General features: G+C 42.0%; 1 protein-coding gene across 5 annotated transcripts in view; it reads right to left on the bottom strand.

Moving 5' to 3' along the window:
• Positions 1–20,770, bottom strand: part of LOC115199821 (cytosolic carboxypeptidase 1) — a 44,010-nt gene that overhangs the window by 22,391 nt on the left and 849 nt on the right. For 3 of the 5 annotated variants that reach the window (XM_029762295.1, XM_029762294.1, XM_029762291.1), the window contains exons 1-6: positions 20,592–20,765; positions 19,388–19,451; positions 15,725–15,855; positions 4,225–4,292; positions 635–698; positions 100–246 (exon numbers count right to left, since the gene is read on the bottom strand). In XM_029762295.1, the coding sequence (XP_029618155.1) occupies positions 100–246; positions 635–698; positions 4,225–4,292; positions 15,725–15,855; positions 19,388–19,419 (442 nt within the window). In that variant the 5' untranslated portion in view covers positions 19,420–19,451; positions 20,592–20,765. Of the gene's footprint in view, positions 1–99; positions 247–634; positions 699–4,224; positions 4,293–15,724; positions 15,856–19,387; positions 19,452–20,011; positions 20,240–20,591; positions 20,766–20,770 lie in introns of those variants that run through there. The other 2 variants (XM_029762293.1, XM_029762292.1) reach the window with 2 other exon arrangements.

Consider the following 20,770-nt stretch of genomic DNA (forward strand, 5'->3'; position numbering starts at 1 on the left):
CATGCGAGAATTGGTCTGTTTGTGGTAGGGATTATGGTAGAAGTCTGAATGACTATGTTAGGACTCTTGTTACAGCGGTAGAGTGTGTGTATGTGTTACCTTTTGGTCCCACCTTGGCCAGGAGTGAGTGGAGCTGCAGCATGAGCTCCTCACTGGGGGGAGACTCTTTACTGCCACTGAGGACTAGCTGCAGCAGGATGCCTGTGCCCCCCTTGGACACAAACACACCAACCCTGCGCCCCCCACCTGGGACACACACACCTATCATTAACACAGCTTCCACAAACTTACAAATAACCATCTCAGTTTCCACAAGTCAATCAATCACCACAGTTTTACACTGGCAGCCCAATTCTGATATTTTTTTTCCACTAATTGGTCTTCTGACCAATCACATTCAACCTTTTCACATCAGATCTTTTTCAGAGCTGACCTGATTGGTTGAAAAATATCAGAATTGGGCTGCCTGTGTAAACACAGCCTAACAAACCACCACTTCAGTCACACCATCTACCCAATCAAAGCACTGTTTCCACCCAAGACAATCTGACACTCATCAAATCAGTGAGCAAGACACTGTCAAACAGGAAACCGTTAGTTCTCATTATCCAAGTAAAGAGCGGTTACCACTTACCCACAGTTAACAGCTCATTCAGAATGTACAGAATGTTCAGGATAGTTTGCAGATCCTGTGTGTTCTATCAAAAACAGAGAGCATGGGTATTACCAACACAAAATAACATGTGAGCAATGACAAACACATTCGTACGTGTGCACGCACATAGACTAGGGCTGCTAAACTACCGGTAACTTTGGTAATTATAATATATGCCATTTAACAGATGATTTTATCCAAAGCGACATACAGTCGTGCGTGCATACATTTTACATACGGGTGGTCCCAGGAATCGAATCCGCAATGCTCTACCAATTGAGCTACAGAGGACCACAGGTCATCTATGGTAACTTTGGTAATTTAAAAAATGTATTCATATAAAGTATATTTTCTTTATATCTGTGTCCATATTGTCCATGAGTTTCTAGTGAATAGACCATATGGTTTCAGAGAAAATAACCTCGTTAATGAAAAAAAAAGCATCTAATCAACAATGGCATTATTTTTTAACTAATTCCGCAAATCTTCCATCTATTTTCTTTTTTGATACCAACTCGGTTCTCGGGACCCCAAGGAGTGCACATTTAGTTTTCCCCCTAACACTACACAGCTGATTCAAATGATCAAAAGCTTGAATATGAGTTGATTATTTGAATCAGCTGTGCAGTGCTAGGGCAAAAACCAAGACGCGTTTTTGGGAAACCCTCTTTTACAACAAAGACATGTAAAATAATTCAAAGTGTGTAAAAATAGAAAGAATATTTTATGCCGAAACCCTCATTATAAACACTAAGTTGATGGGTTATATTTAGGATTATGCTTTACAGCTTTGTCATTATATTTTTTTATGTATATATTTTACATGTGATAGGGTACACAGAGGGCCAGAGAATTAGACACATGATCATGTGAAATACCCAAAAAGGCCACTATATGTCATGTGATAAATTCCATTAAATCCTTGAAAGTTACCAAAATTCTGGTATACTGGTAAACTTTGAAAGTTACCAGTAATATTCCCTCTTTTGCAACCCTAAGACAAACAAACAGCCATTCATGCACATTGATTTTAATGCAGGAAAACTGAAATCCGTTTGACCAAATTTCTACCAGCATGCTATCTGTGCAACTGGAGGGGGATAAAAATCCAGATCACCTTTATTCCACACACAAAGATGCATACAAAGCTCTCCCTCGCCATCCATTAGGCAAATCTGACCATAACTCTATCTTCCAGAGCTCTGCTTACAATAAAAAAAAATCTAACAGGAAGTATCAGTGAGATGCTCATTTCAGAAGTGGTCCGATGAAGCGCATGCTAAGCTACAGGACTGTTTTGCTAGCACGACTCCGGCATTCGTCCAATGGCATTGAAGAGTTTACTACATCCGTCATCGGCTTCATTAATAAGTACATGCATCGACGACGACGTCCCCACAGCGACCGTACGTACATATCCCAACCAGAACCAATGGATTACAGCTGTGGACACCAACCGGTCAATCGCGATCGACTGGTTGATCTCCAAGGCATTCCTAGTTGATCACCAAACATTTCTGTAAAAAAAACAATGATAAAGCCTTGCATTCCAATTGTTTTTATTTGATTTGTGCTGTTGGTGGTAGGTGCACTTGATTCAGCAGCCCTAGTGCTGTTGGTGGTAGGTGCACTTGATTCAGCAGCCCTAGAACCAGGAAGGCAAAGTGTTCCCATATTGAAGGTAGAACTCTGGCTACCTGACAGGCCCAGAGGGCAAATCAAGCGCACTTATAGGCCTACCGCTGGCCAATCAGATTGCTCCGATCAACGTGTCTGCACTGTTTCCTCACACCATAGACTGTGAAAAGAAGCCTCAAACACACAGGAGTTAATAATATAAGATTGCAAAACTTTTAAAACCATAACTAGAGAGAGACTCAACGAATCAGCAAAAAGCTGCTGTTTTTATGAGTAAGTTCATGTTACAAGTTGTTATTCAGCCCTGTCAACACTTTTTTAGAAGCCATGTGTGTTCTCCCTCCACTCACGGTACAACCAGCACCGCAGCTGCAATGAACGTGTACAGAAAAGTGTTCTGATAAGCTTGTTATTATTAGCGGCTTGTGTCTTTTTAATATCGAGGAATATTTCACTTTCTCTGGTCATAGGAGTAACAACATGAATTGGTGCACGAGGCAGAAACGATGTATAAATAATGCAGTGTTTCGCCATCAGCTGGAAGACTGTGTCCCCTTTTCTCAGCGGAGGGAGGGAAAGAGGAGGGACGGCGAGTCGGGTAAGAGGCAGCCTCACCGCTGCTCCCTCCCTCCCCTCAGACTGAACATCAGATGCAGGCCACCAGTCCAGAAAAAGAGAAAAAAAAGGAAATGCTCACTCAGCTGTCTCTCACAAGTAATACAACAAATTCTATATTACCAGTGTGATCATATACCTAAAATGTAGAAATATAAATTCAAAATGGTCTGCGAAGAACAACATTGGCGGGGCAATTCAAGTATAGCCAATATGCAGTGATAATGTATTCGGCTTATAACCTACTGCACAAACCTCATTGCTACAAAAGTGTTTTTAATTGGTTAATGTTGCATAGGCTCACGTTTTTTAAGCCCTGTTTAAGCCCTCGGTTTGCATTTTGACTCAGAAAGTGATCGTGACTCAGAAAAGGTTGGTGACCACTGGATTACAGGCAACATCTGCATTGAGCTAAAGGCTAGAGCTAGCGCTTTCAAGGAGCGGGATACTAACCCGGACGCTTATAAGAAATCCCCCTACGCCCTCGGACGAACAATCAAACAGGAACTAGCGTCAATACAGGACTAAGATCGAATGCTACTACACCGGCACTGAAGCTCGTCGGATTTGGCAGGGCTTGCAAACTATCACTGATTACAAAGGGGAAACCCAGCCACGAGCTGCCCAGTGACACGAGCCTACCAGACAAGCTATGCTCGCCTTCTATGCTCGCTTCGAGGCAAGCGATTGATCTGTCATCAAATTATTTATTAGTGCATGGGGAGAATAACGAGATGGCGAGATATAAAGGCCATTGCCGAAACCAAGTGTGTGCCATGTAAACTGCATCTCGGGGAAGACTATTACTTCCATTACTTTTAGGACACCATGACGTTGATAGTCCTTGTTATACGTGAGTTGTACCCTTTTCACACTACTGAGCCGAGCAGAGCCGAGCGTACCGTACCATTCCGGCCTGGTTACACATCCACCACAGTTGCTGGAACCCTGCTAAAAATATCAGATCCAGCTCAGTTTGGTTTGGGTCGGCACGATAGTGTGAAATGGCTACTCAACGATATTCCTTTTCATTAATGTGCTGGTCTCCTTATGTCCTCTGCTTATGATGTTGTGGTATTGTACAGTAGCAGAATGTGGCGTTACAGTAGTGCACAAAAAAATTGCCCTATGGCTTCATTTACACAGGCAGCCCAATTCAGATTTTTTTGCCTAATTATTGGCAAAAGAGCTGATCTGATTGGTCAAAAGACCAACAGTTCAGAATTAGGCTGCCTGTGTAAATGCAACCCAAGTGACATGTGTGCTCGATTTCTGGGACGATATTAACATCATAGTGGAACGGGATGTGAACTCACCTCTAAGGTCGCCAGGATGACCTCCATGCCACTGGAGCCCTTGGACATGATCTCCTTCCGTGTCTTCTCTGAAACACACAGGGACTTAAGTTACATTACATTTCCCTTCGCTATGTTGGTGTTAATAGGCTGCTATAGCACAAGTAATGACTAGCCTAGTAATAAGGTCATCATATCGTTGTCATTTCTACCATGCTATTTCTTAACTAAATAGCAGAATTCCTGATTTTAAAGTGAAAGTGAGTACTGTATAAACAAATATAAATAGCATGTATAGTACATTAAACGTTTCAAAACATGAGCCCTGCAGCTCTCCATTTACAGAAATTGTGAAATCCATTTGCTGCTGCTGTAGAAGAGTGAAACATACTCCTCTCTTAGAGAAAGAGGGCTCTGCCCCTCTCTGTCTGACCCCAACCCCCATTACTACCCCTCGTTTCTCTCCTTTTAGTGTTTTCCTCAGGGGCGTAATTTACAGGAGGGACAGGGCGGATAGATTTCCCAATTATTAGAAAGAGGCAAAATGTTCCTCCCCAATGATAGGGTGAAGTCAAAAACACGCCACTGCCTGCCACAGGTTCTCTCTGAAACAGTCTTACCACGTGGATGGACACAAACCTCCCGCAAACTTCCCGCGACAGCTCCTCAACAATTAGTAAAAATAACAAGGGGACTTGCCCATCACAGAAAATGACCACATCAATCTGTCTCTCTTACACACGCGCACAAAAAGAGCACTAAAAACCAACAGAGCAAACTCAAACACCAACTCAACGAGGTCCGGAGCCCGCTGCTTTTTTTGTTTACCTTATCGTTAATTGCACCCACCTGGTGTCCTAGGTCTAAAATCGGTTCCTGATTAGAGAGGAACAACGAAAACATGCAGTGGAACTGGCTTAGAGGGCCAGAGTTGAGTTTGAGGGCCCTAGTAGAAACTAACAGAAATAACAAAGTCCAGGAAAGCAAACAAAATATAACTCAGTCAGCAGCACCCAGGGCAGCTCATATCCCATGAAATAGAGACATATTGCTGGTATGGATGCTGGCCACACCACCCAGGCCAGTAGAGGTTTGATGGAGTGTTTGATTGAGCATAACTAATGAACACCAGGATGAATGGGAATATGGAAATGGGTTTGTGTGAAACATTCATAGGCTCATAAATAAAACACACTTTGCAAAATCAGGTTTCAGCACTGGAACAGCTAGCGAGTTCAAACGCACGCGCACAACTCAACTCTCAGTGGCTGTGCGAAATGTGAACTCTAAAAACATTTCTATCATACCAGACTTTTTAAAGCTCCTAGAGAACAAAACAATAGCGCACCGTTGACCCTCAAAACAACCTAAGTTTGGTCATTTCCATGTAAAAGGACCCATGAACACCAACGTGTGAAGTTCATAGGCCCATGTCAAATGAAAGTTAAGAGTCTATATGTTTGAGAAATTAAGGCATATATACATTTTTCAACCATTTTCATCCTAAAATTTGGAATAAGCAAATGCTTTGATTTCTGGTCAAACAGATGAAAAAGGGGTCTTAGAAAACATCTACCAGAAAAAGTATTCAAAAAGGTATTAGAAATGCATCAAAACACAAAGTTGAAGTTAAGATCCTTGCCAACTAATATCAACATTTATATAGAATGTTACAGAAATGATATGCCTTCTGTAAGTTTAAGAAATATTGTCTTGCCATTCTGTTACAAAAACACTTATATTGAAGATATTTTCTCATTTCTCTCATTCATGAGGGAGGATAATGAAAGTTCACAGAAGTAACAAGGTAGACCTACCAATTATGTAATTGTTTTTACTGATAACAATTTTGTTTATGATTTAAGTCTTTTAAAAACGTGTCATTCCGTAACAGAACGTCAACAACAAAAAATCTGTAACAGAATGACTGCAATTGAATTGGCTACAACGGGAAATGATAGTAGTCACAAACCAGTTGGGTCACCTGCTACTGTCCTCCCTTCCACTGGCATACTGTTATGTTCAAAATCTGAACTCGTGAGGGGCCGCAGTTGCTCGCGGGCCTGTGTTTAAGGGCAACAACTACCCAGTATTATGGGATCCATGTTGTGTCACCTACACAAGCACTACCCAATACAAGGGTTTTTATTGGTTATTGAGGTATTCTAAAGCAAAATAGAATACAGTGGGCTTTACACTATTTATTTACTTTTATTGTCTGGCAAGGTGAACCGTAAACACTGTCTTCAGAAAGCAGCTCAACTTTTGGCAACTTTATTTTATTTGTAGAGTAGCGGTTTTAGTTTTGCCAGTACGAGATATACAGAGTCCAGAGAAACCTTTGCTCCTTTAGACAGTAACTTCACAAACCGCTCAAAGTCGTAGCTACCTGTAGTAGATCTGCACTACAGTTGCTGCATGGCGCTGCAGTACAGTAGTACTCTTCCTCGTCCCCCAGTATGTAAATGAGTGTCAGATAACTGCTTGACAACACTTTTTAAAAAGAAACTCAGAAGTGACCCCACTTCCCAATTTCAGAACACTATCTTTACTATTTAAGTTCTGGTCAAATCACCCCCCTCGTTATACACAAATGTTCCTCACGAGGGCGGCTATTCAACACCCTAAAATTGTCACTTTCTATACTTTGCTGAAATTACACAAGAAATGTTACAAAACCTCATGGGCGCCCTATTGTAGCGGGCATTGATGGAGTAACGGCCCCTTTATCGACTTTCGTTGACTCTTATTAGATCACTTGCAGAACAGCTCCTGTCCTTTGTAAAGGACAGCAGCAGTATGGTCTCTAATATTGAATCTCTTGATCCTCTCCCTGAGAATACTTTGTTAGTTACTTTGATGTTGAGTCGTTATACACGAATGTTCCTCACGAGGGCAGTATTGAAGCCATGGACCACTTTCTTCTGCAACCTGACCCTAACATGCTGACCATACATGTTATTCAATCATTGCACCCACACTGCTCGCGAGCGTCTGCATGGCCAGGCGCTAAAATAGAACTTGGTTCTATTTGTGAAGCTTGACGGACTGCAAGTCCTGCCTCTCCCATCTCCTCATTGGTTTTTAGGAGCATATACCCACGTGCCATCTCCTCATTGGTTTTTAGGAGCATATACCCATGTGCCATCTCCTCATTGGTTTTTAGGAGCATATACCCACGTGCCATCTCCTCATTGGTTTTTAGGAGCATATACCCACGTGCCATCTCCTCATTGGTTTTTAGGAGCATATACCCACGTGCCATCTCCTCATTGGTTTTTAGGAGCATACACCCACGTGCCATCTCCTCATTGGTTTTTAGGAGCATATACCCACGTGCCATATGCTCATTGGTTTTTAGGAACATATACCCACGTGCCATCTCCTCATTGGTTTTTAGGAGCATATACCCACGTGCCATCTCCTCATTGGTTTTTAGGAGCATATACCCACGTGCCATCTCCTCATTGGTTTTTAGGAGCATATACCCACGTGAGTGATTGAAAGATGACCTGAGGTTCACACTCCAGTCGGTTGTGCTAATGCACCTTAAAGTTGGTTGCCAACTGATATATAAAGTCCAAAGAAGAAGAAGCCTGAAGGAGGAGAGATCAATAGAAACAAACTCGGTTGACCGTTTTATCTGTGGATTAATTGTTGGAGTAGAGGACCTTGTGCATTTCAGGTAAAATAACAACCCACTGTTTATATCCCAGGACAAATTAGCTAGCAACAGCAATAAATGCCATAAATGTTTCATGCTTTTCGACCTGTCCTCAAATTAATATAATTGGTTCAGAGTTTCAACCTGCGTGTTCTGATCGCATCTGGTGTGGGGAGACAAAATCAACAGTCAAGGACAGTCTCGCAAAAAGATGCATTCTTGCGTTCTTACTACCCACTATTCAAAGTGCTCGGAACAAATTAAGGGAATCGTTCAAACATCGGCACATCCTAAGATCCGATGATAGTATTGTGTTTTCAGAAGCTCCTTTGGTCGTATTCTCGCGGGGCAGAAATCTCAGAGATCAATTGGTAAACTCTGATTTACCACCCCCAAATACCCCCGCACGTTGTCTATTTACGCCTCTACTGGATGGAAACTCCTAGTGTAATGGCTGTGTTCAATGCAATGGCACTTACAAAATGTAGATCCTTCAAAGCCCCCCATACAGGGAAACAGATCCCAATCAAAGGTGTTATCACCTGCTCCACTGAGGCAGTTATTTATCTTATTTTAAAAAATTGTGGGGAAAACAAAGAGTGAATTAAAAGTACGAATCTCTGAGCATCGTAGCACCATTAGGTGCAAAAACTCGACGTAACCAGTTGTGGCCCACTTTTTGGAAACGAACCACTATTTCGTCCCTACGTTATATCGGCATCGAACACGTCACCCTCCCTAGGAGAGGGGGTGACCTTGACAATTTATTGTTAAAATGAGAGGCTGCCTGGATCTTTAATTTAAAGACTCTTGCTCCCTTTAGTCTCAACGTAGACTTTGATCTGAAGCAATTCTTGTGAATATAGTGATTTTGCTATCCATTGAAAATGTTTGTAGGCCTATGTACAGTCGTGGCCAAAAGTTTAGAATGACACAAATATTAATTTTCACAAAGTCTGCTGCCTCAGTGTGTATGATGGCAATTTGCATATACTCCAGAATGTTATGAAGAGTGATCAGATGAATTGCAATTAATTGCAAAGTCCCTCTTTGCCATGCAAATGAACTGAATCCCCAAAAAACATTTCCACTGCATTTCAGGGCTGCCACAAAAGGACCAGCTGACATCATGTCAATGATTCTCTCGTTAACACGTGTGAGTGTTGACGAAGACAAGGCTGGAGATCACTCTGTCATGCTGATTGAGTTCGAATAACAGACTGGAAGCTTCAAAAGGAGGGTGGTGCTTGGAATTATTGTTCTTCCTCAACCATGGTTACCTGCAAGGAAACACCTTCCATCATCATTGCTTTACACAAAAAGGGCTTCACAGGCAAGGATATTGCTGCCAGTAAGATTGCACCTAAATCAACCATTTATCGGATCATCAAGAACTTCAAGGAGAGCGGTTCAATTGTTGTAAAGAAGGCTTCAGGGCGCCCAAGAAAGTCCAGCAAGCGCCAGGACCTTCTCCTAAAGTTGATTCAGCTGCGTGATCGGGGCACCACCAGTACAGAGCTTGCTCAGGAATGGCAGCAGGCAGGTGTGAGTGCATCTGCACACACAGTGAGGCAAAGACTTTTGGAGGATAGCCTGGTGTCAAGAAGGGCAGCAAAAAAAAACACTTCTCTCCAGGAAAAACATCAGGGACAGACTGATATTCTGCAAAAGGTACAGGGATTGGACTGCTGAGGACTGGGGTAAAGTCATTTTCTCTGATGAATCCCCTTTCCGATTGTTTGGGGCATCCGGAAAAAAGCTTGTCCGGAGAAGACAAGGTGAGCGCTACCATCAGTCCTGTGTCATGCCAACAGTAAAGCATCCTGAGACCATTCATGTGTGGGGTTGCTTCTCAGCCAAGGGAGTGGGCTCACTCACAATTTTGCCTAAGAACACAGCCATGAATAAAGAATGGTACCAACACATCCTCCGAGAGCAACTTCTCCCAACCATCCAGGAACAGTTTGGTGATGAGCAATGCCTTTTCCAGCATGATGGAGCACCTTGTCATAAGGCTAAAGTGATAACTAAGTGGCTCGGGGAACAAAACATAGATATTTTGGGTCCATGGCCAGGAAACACCCCAGACCTTAATCCCATTGAGAACTTGTGGTCAATCCTCAAGAGGCGGGTGGACAAACAAAAACCCACAAATTCTAACAAACTCCAAGCATTGATTATGAAAGAATGGGCTGCCATCAGTCAGGATGTGGCCCAGAAGTTAATTGACAGCATGCCAGGGCGGATTGCAGAGGTCTTCAAAAAGAAGGGTCAACACCGCAAATATTGAGTCTTTGCATCAACTTCATGTAATTGTCAATAAAAGCTTTTGACACTTATGAAATGCTTGTAATTATACTTCAGTATTCCATTCTAACATCTGACAAAAATATCTAAGGAAACTGAAGCAGCAAACTTTGTGAAAAGTATGTGTCATTCTCAAAACTTTTTGGCCACGACTGTAGACAAATTGTATCTATGATCATATACTATTCATTCATATTTTTTTATATGTTCTATTTATATCTGTAAATTAACCAATGATATCAAGCCACACCCAGCCATGATTAGACGCCTGTGTGTGTCCTTTGAAACTAATGTAAACTAGTGACCTGCAGTGTTTGTCATTATACCCTGATGAAGACAGCTTGTCTGTGAAAACGCTGGTTATTAGATTATTAAATTATTGCATCTGAGCTCCTAGAGTGTGCGGCTCTCTTTTTATTTTTCAACGATCCCCCAGCCTGGAGTACACGGAGGCTAATCGCCCCCAAGCCCAACCACCAGACCAGGACGGGACACAGCTCGTAGCACCTCCCCCTGCACTCTAAGGCACTGTGACGTGTGACCAATCCTAGAAGGTTTCTACACTACCTAGCCTCCCCTCTTCACTCCACCTACTCAGCATTCAAGCAGCCCAGACAGACAGACGGACGGACGGGGCGTTCCAGCCAGGTGCCCTCCTATACAGACAGCAAGCACGAGGCCCAGGCGCGGAGAGAAAGACAGAGGAGGCAGTTGCCCTGTTGCGTCCGTGCGTCTGATACTGCAGCAGTCATTATTCTCTTCCTCCCTCTCTCCTATCGGGGACTGTATATGATGACTGTGTGGACGTCTCCCAAGTGGGGCTGGCTGTGACAGGATGTGGCCGGAGGCCGAGCCCGATTAGAGCTGTAGTGTGCCGTGAGTGCAGGGTTTAGGAGGACCATAGAGATTATATCTCTGCAAGAGGGACGTTCCACACACAGAGACAGAGAGAGAGACAGAGAGAGAGAGAGAGAGAGAGAGCTCACATTTCAGCCCGCACCACCTCTTTGAGACAGCATTTCCTCTCTAGAAGACTGGATTTCCATAATAAAAACATACTGTGTTTGTGGGTGAAAACCTATTTGAGCAACAACCAAATGTATAATGTGATGATCTCTAATGAATCCGAAAGAGCAGATCAATGACCTCTACTGCCAATATCAGACATTGGAAAGTATGTCCTGCCCATGAAATAAACAAAAAAAACCTGGTGTAAAGCAATATTGAGCTACGGGCTAAAAGCCAAGTTTTGCTAACAGGCTATGAGCTTAGAATGAAGAACGATCTAGCCAAGTTAGTTACTTATCTATCTCAGATCATCTGAAGCTTGGCGTGACAAACCAATATGTTTGTGTCTGAATGCTGATCTTGACGTGTTCTTCAATCAATGTTGATGTCCAGTTCACTTGTTTCCATTTGGTGAGACAACATGTTTCACCACTTTAATTTCCATGACTGATCAAAAATCGTTCTCTCATGCTCTCTCATTTCTGCAGCAGACAGTGAGAAATATGTTTGGAACATTAAATCCCAATAAAAACGCAGTATAGAATCGCAATACATACAGAATTGTAAATCAATAGTGTAACATAACAAAAAATACTTTGAAGTTCTACTTAAAAGGAAAGATACACCCATTTTGAATGTTATTTTGTAGATCTCCGAGCGATGTTCTATCGATTCCCGGGGGTAATTTCATGTGCATCTGAGCTATTGCAGTTCAAGCAGGCAGAAACAGAACCGGTATGATGCAAAACTTATCATACCAGCATTCTGCCTGCTTTAATGGTGAATAGTTCAGATACACATGAAAACACCCCAAGAATCAATAGAACATCAGTCAGAGATGCACAAAAACAATACAACATTCAAAATGGGTGAATCTTTCCATTAGGTCGTTTTTTGGGTATCTGTACCTACCATTTATATTTATGACTACTTTTACTCCACTACATTTCTAAAGAAAATATGTACCATTTACTCCCATATATTTCCCTTGACACCCAAAAGTACTTGTTACATTTCGAATGCTCAGGCAGGACAGCAAAATGGTCTAAAATCAATATAACATGTTGTAATCCCTACTGCCTCTGATTGGCGGACTCACTAAACACAAATATTACGTTTTTAAACTATGTCTGAGTGTTGGAGTGTGCCCATGGCTGTCCATAAATTAAAAGAACAAGAAAATTGTGCTGTCATGTCTGCTTAACATAAGGAATTTGATGTATCGCATTTGCTTTTACATTTTACTCAAGTATGACAATTGAGTCGTTTTCCCCCCACTCAACTAAGCACATTTAAAACTAGATACTTTAAAACTTTCACTCAAGTAGTAGTAGTATTTTACTGGGTCTCACTTTTACTGGAGTCATTTTTTATATTTGGGTAGCCTATCTTTACTTCTACTGAACTATGACAATTGAGTACCTTTTCCACCACTGATCGTGATACATATAGAATCGCAATACATATCGTATGAGCACCTAAGTATCATGAGAATATTGTATAGTGAGGTTCCCGGCCCTAAATACGATGGACCTTGTATTAAACTCTAGAAGACCTTGACTTTGCCGATGATCTGGCGGTTTTATAACACACACAACTAGGGTACAAGAAGAAGAAAAAAGAGATAGAAGCAAGTCGGACTGGTTAACTGCAAGACAGCTCTTTCCCATCAACGCAGCAAAGGCAGTCAAAAAAAATCAAGTAAGAATACTTGGATTTGACACACAGTTTTACATACCTAGGGAGCACCATTGCATTATACCTACAATAGGGGTACACGCATAGACATCTGCACTAGGATCAAGAAAGACCAAACAACCTTCAAAGTTCAAACAAATCGTGAGGTCAAGACAATACAGCACAAAGAGAACTCAAAACCTAACAGAACTGTGTACTGACAACACTTCTATGCCTACATGGTTACGAGTACTGAAAAATGGCTGAACTAAACCATCCACCCTCCACACAACTTGGCGCCAAATAATCATGAACGTCATCTTTTGTCCGAACACTATCGAACACCCCCTTCCTCAGACAAACAAAGCAGGACGCTACGGACACAATACTCAAAAGATGCCGCTTGAGCTGGATTGGAGGCGTTCAAGGAAGAACACAGACCCCATTCCAAGAGAAGAGCTGTCCACTGGTCTCCAGAAGGAGGACCAACACGACATGGCAGAAAACCATAGAGACGGAGCTCCAACAACATCTGCCTTAGAGTTGGGGTACATAACAGAGGAGAAGATGGCCAAGACAGCCTTCAGCTGCTGCCATATGCGCCAGCTGGCATAACAGGGTTGAGTGAGTGAATCATGTGTGCATAATACTGAAAGTAATGACAGTAATACTGTAATGGGTTTGAGGTGATGTGCAGCCAGGAGAAGAATACAAATAATGTTGAAGTGTTACAGGCAGTTGTTGGGGCTTGGCGGTGCAGGTGAGGTTTGTTGCAGGTGAAATATTAATGCAGTCACAAAGAAGGTAATGCTATATGAAAGTAGAGATCAGGGTTCTCCCCAGGATTTTTAAAGAAGATGGTGCTGCTGAGTACGGGAAGGGTGGAGGCCATATCCTGCAATCTAGAGCAAAAGAAATACCCGATTAGGGTGTGATGCCTGGCCTTAAATGAGTGGCGCAGCCAGTCCACAAGGTGGCGCAGCTCCACTCTTACATTCTTTGAGGAGAAGCCTGGAGATGTTGAGCAGAGACACGTGCCTCAACAAAGACATGCGTTAAGATGTCTGTAATACAGATGTGATAGGGTGCAGCTATGATAAGACTGTATTGCCAGCAATTATTCAGCGCAAGAAAGATGCTGTGAAATTCCACCGGAGCAGACTGGTAAAATATGCGCAGCTTATGCGCCGTTTACTTGCCAAAATCTTAAATTATAACCAGCTATAACAAGACACAGGCGCTTGTTGGATTCTCAGTGTTTAACAGTGCATTAGGAATGAATCATTTTCAACATTTTGTTACGTTATAGCCTTATTCTAAAAACTATATATAATACATTTGTTTCCTCATCTATCTACTCACAATATCCCATAATGACAAAGCGAAAACAGGTTTTTAGAATTTTTAGCAAATGTATTAAAAATAAAAAACAGAAATACCTTATTTACATAAGTATTAAAGACCCTTTGCTATGAGATTGAAATTGAGCTCAAGTGCATCCTGTTTCCATTGATCATTCTTGAGATGTTTCTACAACTTGTTTGGAGTCCACCTGTGGTAAATTCAATTGATTGGATATGATTTGGAAAGGCACAAACCTGACTATATAAAGGTTCCAAAGTTGATAGTGCATATTAGAGCAAAAACCAAGCCATGAGGTCCAAGGAATTGTCCGTAGAGCTCTGAGACAGGATTGTGTCGAGGCACAGATCTGAGGAAGGGTACCAAAACATTTCTGCAGCATTGAAGGTCCCCAAGAACACAGTGGCCTCCATCATTCTTAAATGGAAGAAGTTTGGAACCACCAAGACCCTTCCTAGAGCTGGCCGCCCGGCCAAACTGAGCAATCAGGGGTCACTCTGACAGAGCTTCAGAGTTCCTCTGTGGAGATGGGAGAACTTTCCTGCAGCGCTCCACCAATCAGGCCTTTATGGTAGAGTGGCCAGACGGAAGCCACTCCTCAGTAAAAAGGCACATGACAGCCCACTTTAAGTTTGCCAAAAGGCACCTAAAGGACTCTCAGACCATGAGAAACAAGATTCTCTGATCTGATGAAACCAAGATTGGCATTCAGGCAAAAGAGTTCAGTCATCACATCTGGAGGAAACCTGGCACCATCCCTATGGTGAATAATGGTGGGGGCAGCATCATGCTGTGGGGATGTTTTTCAGCGGCAGGGACTGGGACTAGTCAGGATCGAGGGAAAGATGAACGGAGCAAAGTACAGAAAGGACCTCAGACTGGGGGGTGAAGGTTCACCTTCCAACAGGACAACGACCGTAAGCACACAGCCAAGACAACGCAGGAGTGGCTTCGGGACAAGTCTCTGAATGTCCTTGAGTGGCCTAGCCAGATCTCAGACTTGAACACCGATCAAACATCTCTGGAGAGACCTGAAAATAGCTGTGCAGCGACGCTCCCCATCCAACCTGACAGAGCTTGAGAGGATCTGTAGAGATGAATGGGAGAAACTCCCCAAATATAGGTGTGCCAAGCTTGTAGCGTCATACCCAAGAAGACTTTGAGGCTGTAATCGCTGCCAAAGGTGCTTCAACAAAATACTAAAGGGTCTGAATACTTATGTAAATGTAATATTAGTTGTTTATTTTTAATACATTTGGAAACATTTCTAAAAAAGTTTTTCTTTTGCTTTGTCATTATGTGTTATTGTGTGTAGATTGATGAGTAAAAAAAAAACTATGTAATTTTAGAATAAGGCTGTAACATAAAGTGTGGAAAAAGTCGAGGGGTCTGAATACCTTCCGAATGCACTGTAGGGTATTCCTTTTCCATTGGCCTTTCCAGAATGGTTCAAGCAAATATATGGTCGATGTGTAACCCAGTATATGCTAGTACTCTTCTCACCCTGAGTCTGGATGAGGTGGAGGATTTTGGCAGTGATCTGCCTGCCAATCTCAGCGTCCGCAAGCATGGCCTCCCTGTTCAGCCTCTCCAGCTGGCCCAACAACATCAGCACCCTGGAGTTACTGGGAACACTGGGAGAGAGAGAGACAAAGAGGTTAAATACTTAACATATGCCTTGACATCAGGTCATGCTCTCATAAAGCAAATAGTCTCCAGGGTCGTGATCATTTGGCACCACACAGAGGGGAAAAAAGGACAGAAACGGGGAGTGACTACCTGGACTCGTCCAATAAGAAATGCTTATTTTCCCTTTCTGTTGTGAAACATTTTAAAATATTTCCCATAGTGCGCCCTAATGAACAAAACTATGCTCTGGTTATATTACGCTAATGTGGGGCAGTGAGGTCAAAGGTCACAGCCATGGGAGAGAGAATCTAAACGTAGAAATAGACCAAATGTCTTTCATATGCCCTTATAAAGACAGTGAGAGACCAAGGGAGAGAGGGGAAGAAAAGAGACAAACAGACCAAAATACACGAAGAGCAACTGAGTGAGATACTGCTCAAACACAACACAAAAGACAAATGCACACACATGCTCACAGACATATTAGCTAGACTAAACAGCAGAGACAGTCACACTAAGAGAGAGTCAAACAATCTACCAAGCCCAGAGTTAATGAAAAGTTATAAATTGAGCTGCCTACGCCATTGAAATATTAGTTCTAGAGCTGGCACTATTACTGCATAACCGTGTAGTTATGGATGTCATGAAAATAAAATAAAAGTCATAACAGTTTGAAAAAAATAAATAAAAAATAAAACATGTATTTAACATATACCCAGGAATCAAGAAGAAATGGAAGAAAAGGGACAGAAAGTGGGGACTACCTGGACTGTCCAATAAGAAATGATTATTTTCGCTTTCTGTTGCGAAACAGACTGAAGATGGGACGGCCGGAATTTGTGCAGTTGAGTCCATTTCTGCGGTAAAATGGACTCTTAATAATGTGATGAAACTTTGTTCATCCTTGCTGAAATAAGCCAGGTGTTGTAGCAAACAAGTCTTTGGTTGACTTGGCAATGCACCCCACAATACAGCACGCACAGCACACTCTGCTACCGCACGAAAGATCCAACAGGACCCTGTATTGACCCTTTTTTGCACTAACTCAATGCACACACACTGGACTTTAACAACACACTCAGACACAATTAAACGTCACAAAAAGGTGCTAGGTGATCGATTTGCCTGCTAGGATACAAGGAGGCTCCCAGCTCCGCTAAAACCATTGACGCTGCGTGCCGTTTAAGGGATTGTTAAATGTTAACTGTTTGGGTTGTAATATCACCTCTTGAAGAGCATAGTCAGAACTACACATTTCGGGTTACTCCATGCAAAACAATTGCGCACATTTAGCTCGATCGTCAGAGTTATACAACAAGTAACTGAATGCTTTTCATGATCAGTAAACATCAATTTTGTCATTTCAGATACGTAGGGTAGCCTCAAGATCTCTCTCAATATTGGCCACCATGAATTGGATATTTGAGCGATATAAAAAGTGAACTATGCTGACTAGTATGAGTGGTTAGGTTAATTTCTCATCCTTTGTGGGCTCTGCCTGTCAAGCAGCAGAAGGGCACATATCGAATTATTGTTAGCTGATTATGTTTACTCCTCAAGCTATCGGTAGAAAGTTGTACACGATTGCTGCTGACAGACATGATACATTGATTGATGGACCACGTCAAATTGGCTAGCTAGCTAATAACAGATCATCTCAATACGGCTAGTTAACGAGCTAACTTTCAGGGGATAAACTAGATGGCTATATCCAAATATTGTTACAGTTTCTTGGACTTGCCGATGTCAAGCTCTTCCCAAAATCTCTGATGAACCAAGCCAAATGATGCATGTTGTTTGCTTAGCTAGCTACCTACATGCCAAATGGATAAGCTACCCCCCTACGTATCTGAAATGACATGATCAATTGACGTTTACTGATCATGAAAAGCAAACCGTTCCTTGCTGTATAACTCTGACGATAGAGGTAAATGTGGACTAATCGGAAATGTGTTGTATTGGCTGTATGCTCTTCAAGAGGTGATGATTATTAAAACCAAATAGTTATAACATGTATTTAACAATCCCTTGCCACCCAACAGCCAATCGAACGCTCTGCACCGCATTGTAACGTTTTATTGATAACGACCCTGTTATTGTGATGCAATCATTTCCATGGTAATGTCGAATGTTCATTCAACTTATTTATAAATGCTGTGGCTCATGCAATGGAATGTATTTTTGTTGTAATGTTAGTTGAATAGTCCCAGTTCGTATTAGATAGAACGTCGCGGCCCAGTCCACCTGTGGGGAAAACAACCTGACGGTTACCTATCCAGGCTGTATCACATCCAGCCCTGACTGGCAGTCCCATAGGGCGGCCCAGCGTCGTCCGGGTTTGGCCCTCATTCTAAATAAACACTTGTTCTTAACTGACTTGCCTATCTAAATGAAGGTTCAGTTTAAAAAATAAAAAAAAATTAGAAAATGTTTACTCCATTGGCTCACAGCAAAAACGTCACCCTTTTCAAACGCAATTTCCTTGTCTGCTTGTTTTAGTCAATTATAAAACTACATTTAAGAAAAGTACATGTCTAAAGATTACTTTTAAACATTGACGTGATATTGTCGGGCTTCCTCATGCCCCGTTTCATGTCGGTGCTAACAGCTACTTGACGTGAACGAGTGCTAGCTAGCTGTAGTACTGACCGGAAAATTAAGCTAACCAAGAAAACCAACGGACTATACAGCTACAAGTTCTGAGTGGAGTTACAAATGGACTATACTAAAGTTAAATGTCTTATTTGTGATGAAATGTTTTCCACACACATACAGTGCCTTCAGAGAGTATTCATACCCCTAGACTTATTCCACATTTTGTTGTTACAGCCTGAATTCTAAATTGATTCAATTGACTTTTTTCCCCCCACCCATCTACACACAATACCGCATAATGAGAAAGTGGAAAAATGCTTTAAAAATATGTTTGCTAATTTATTGGAAATGAAATACTGAAATCTCATTTACATACTGTACAACGCCTTCAGGAATTATTCATACCCCTTCCCTTATTCCACATTTGTTTGTGTTACTGCCTGAATTCAAAATGGATTAAATAGATGTATTCCTCACCCATCTACACACAACGATCCATAATGGCAAAGTGAAAACATGTTTTAAGAAATGTTTGCTAAAATACAGAAATATCTAATTTACATAAGTATTCACACCCCTGAGTCAATGCATGTTAGAATCACCTTCAAACACTATGCAAGACTAATGCTAAAGTAACAAAAGGCTAGTTATTACAGGCCCCAAACAGTTATTGACCCCAGCAGTGAATGTTTGACAGAGAAACCTAAAATAGCTAGGGGCAAGATGGCATCATGACTGGCCCTGGCTGGTTTAATGACCTGTGGTTGTGCTGTCCTTAGACTGATCTTACAGTGTCACAAGACATTGAGCAAACTACAGTGTATAATATGAGGGCAAGGGGCAGTGTGTGAGAGACAATAATCTGGCAGAAAGAAAGTGTGTGTGTGTGTGTGTGTGTGTGTGTGTGTGTGTGTGTGTGTGTCTGAGACAATGGTTACTCACCCTTTCTCGGTGGTCATTTTGGGCTTATTCATTTTTTCTCACACACGTCAACATTTCACATCAACTGCAAATAAAGAAAAGCAAGAATCAGCAATGCAACACAGTTGTCATTCCCTGTCTGGACTTTAAAATGTTCACCCATGTAAATCCCAGTCTATCCTTTCTATTATATCCCGTGGCGAGATGAGATCAGCAACATGGAGAGATGGCACTAAATGAACAACCCGCATCGATATATCCAACGTAACAAAATAGGGCCGGTCTTGCTGTCTATCAAGCTCAACTTGTTTAACCAAAACAAAAGGGTGTCCAGTAGAATTAAAGGGCTCCAGTGTCAGGAAACGAAAGAGCTGTGACTATGTAATTAAGCCACTTGGCCAAGGTAATCAGACCAAAAGCATTGCAAGCCAATAGGAGGGAAAAAACTAGTAAACAGAGAAGACAAAAGCAGCATGCATGTAGACATTTGACCTGGGTCATTAATGAGTTGTTACCATTCATTATACCATTGATGATTTAAAACAGTGTGTAGCCTATACTGTAAGCACTATTCCTGGATATAAAATTGGAGGCCATAATAAATAAAAAAATAATAATCAACAAGGATGTAACTAGTGAACCTACATGTACAGCCAGCTGTTGTTAGCCAAGGGGACTGACATGAAAAACCGAGAGAATCCTGTTCTTCACTCAGTCGACCTGAGCTAGTCTGCCCTGTTGTCAGGCATTTGCCTTTGCAGCAAGGATCTTCAGCTAGCTAACGTCAGCTAACTAGCGTACGTTTTCCACAAAACTATCCCTATTGCCAGCATCAAAGTGTAAATAGCTAAATGCCCCAACTGCTGTAGAAGGGCCTAATCAATGTAGCTAACGTTAAACGTCATCTGGCCAGACTGGCTATCTGCCAAATGTGTTGTTGCAAAATGCACTTATTCAGATCTTCATTGACAACAACATCACCAGAGTTAGCACAACGGCTAGCTAGCTAACTAGCAGTGACCGACTGGTTTACGAAATAACTGGCTGGCGGGTAATAAGGACATCACAGCCCCCACTGCACCTGCTCAGTGTCCATTCAGTTTTCTAGCTAACGTTAGCATAGCTAACTAGCGTTCCTGCTAACTTAGCTAGCCATTTGTAAATAATGTCAGAGACATGCACTAATATGCTGAAAAAAATATTCAAACATAAACATTTTACGAACCTAGGTATATGGAAAGTTAGTGTTGTCCCATTAGGACGAGGCAATCCCTAGATGTAAGTGTGTTGCCTGAAACGATACCCCGATGTACAAACCCTCTACTGGGTTGGAGAACTGTCAAGAAGAACTGCCAGGACCCATGAATAACGCGAGAATGCAAATGTTGTTTTTAGATGTGACGC

The sequence above is a fragment of the Salmo trutta genome, chromosome 9 (assembly GCF_901001165.1).
Source record: "Salmo trutta chromosome 9, fSalTru1.1, whole genome shotgun sequence".
Classification (NCBI taxonomy): Eukaryota; Metazoa; Chordata; class Actinopteri; order Salmoniformes; family Salmonidae; genus Salmo; species Salmo trutta.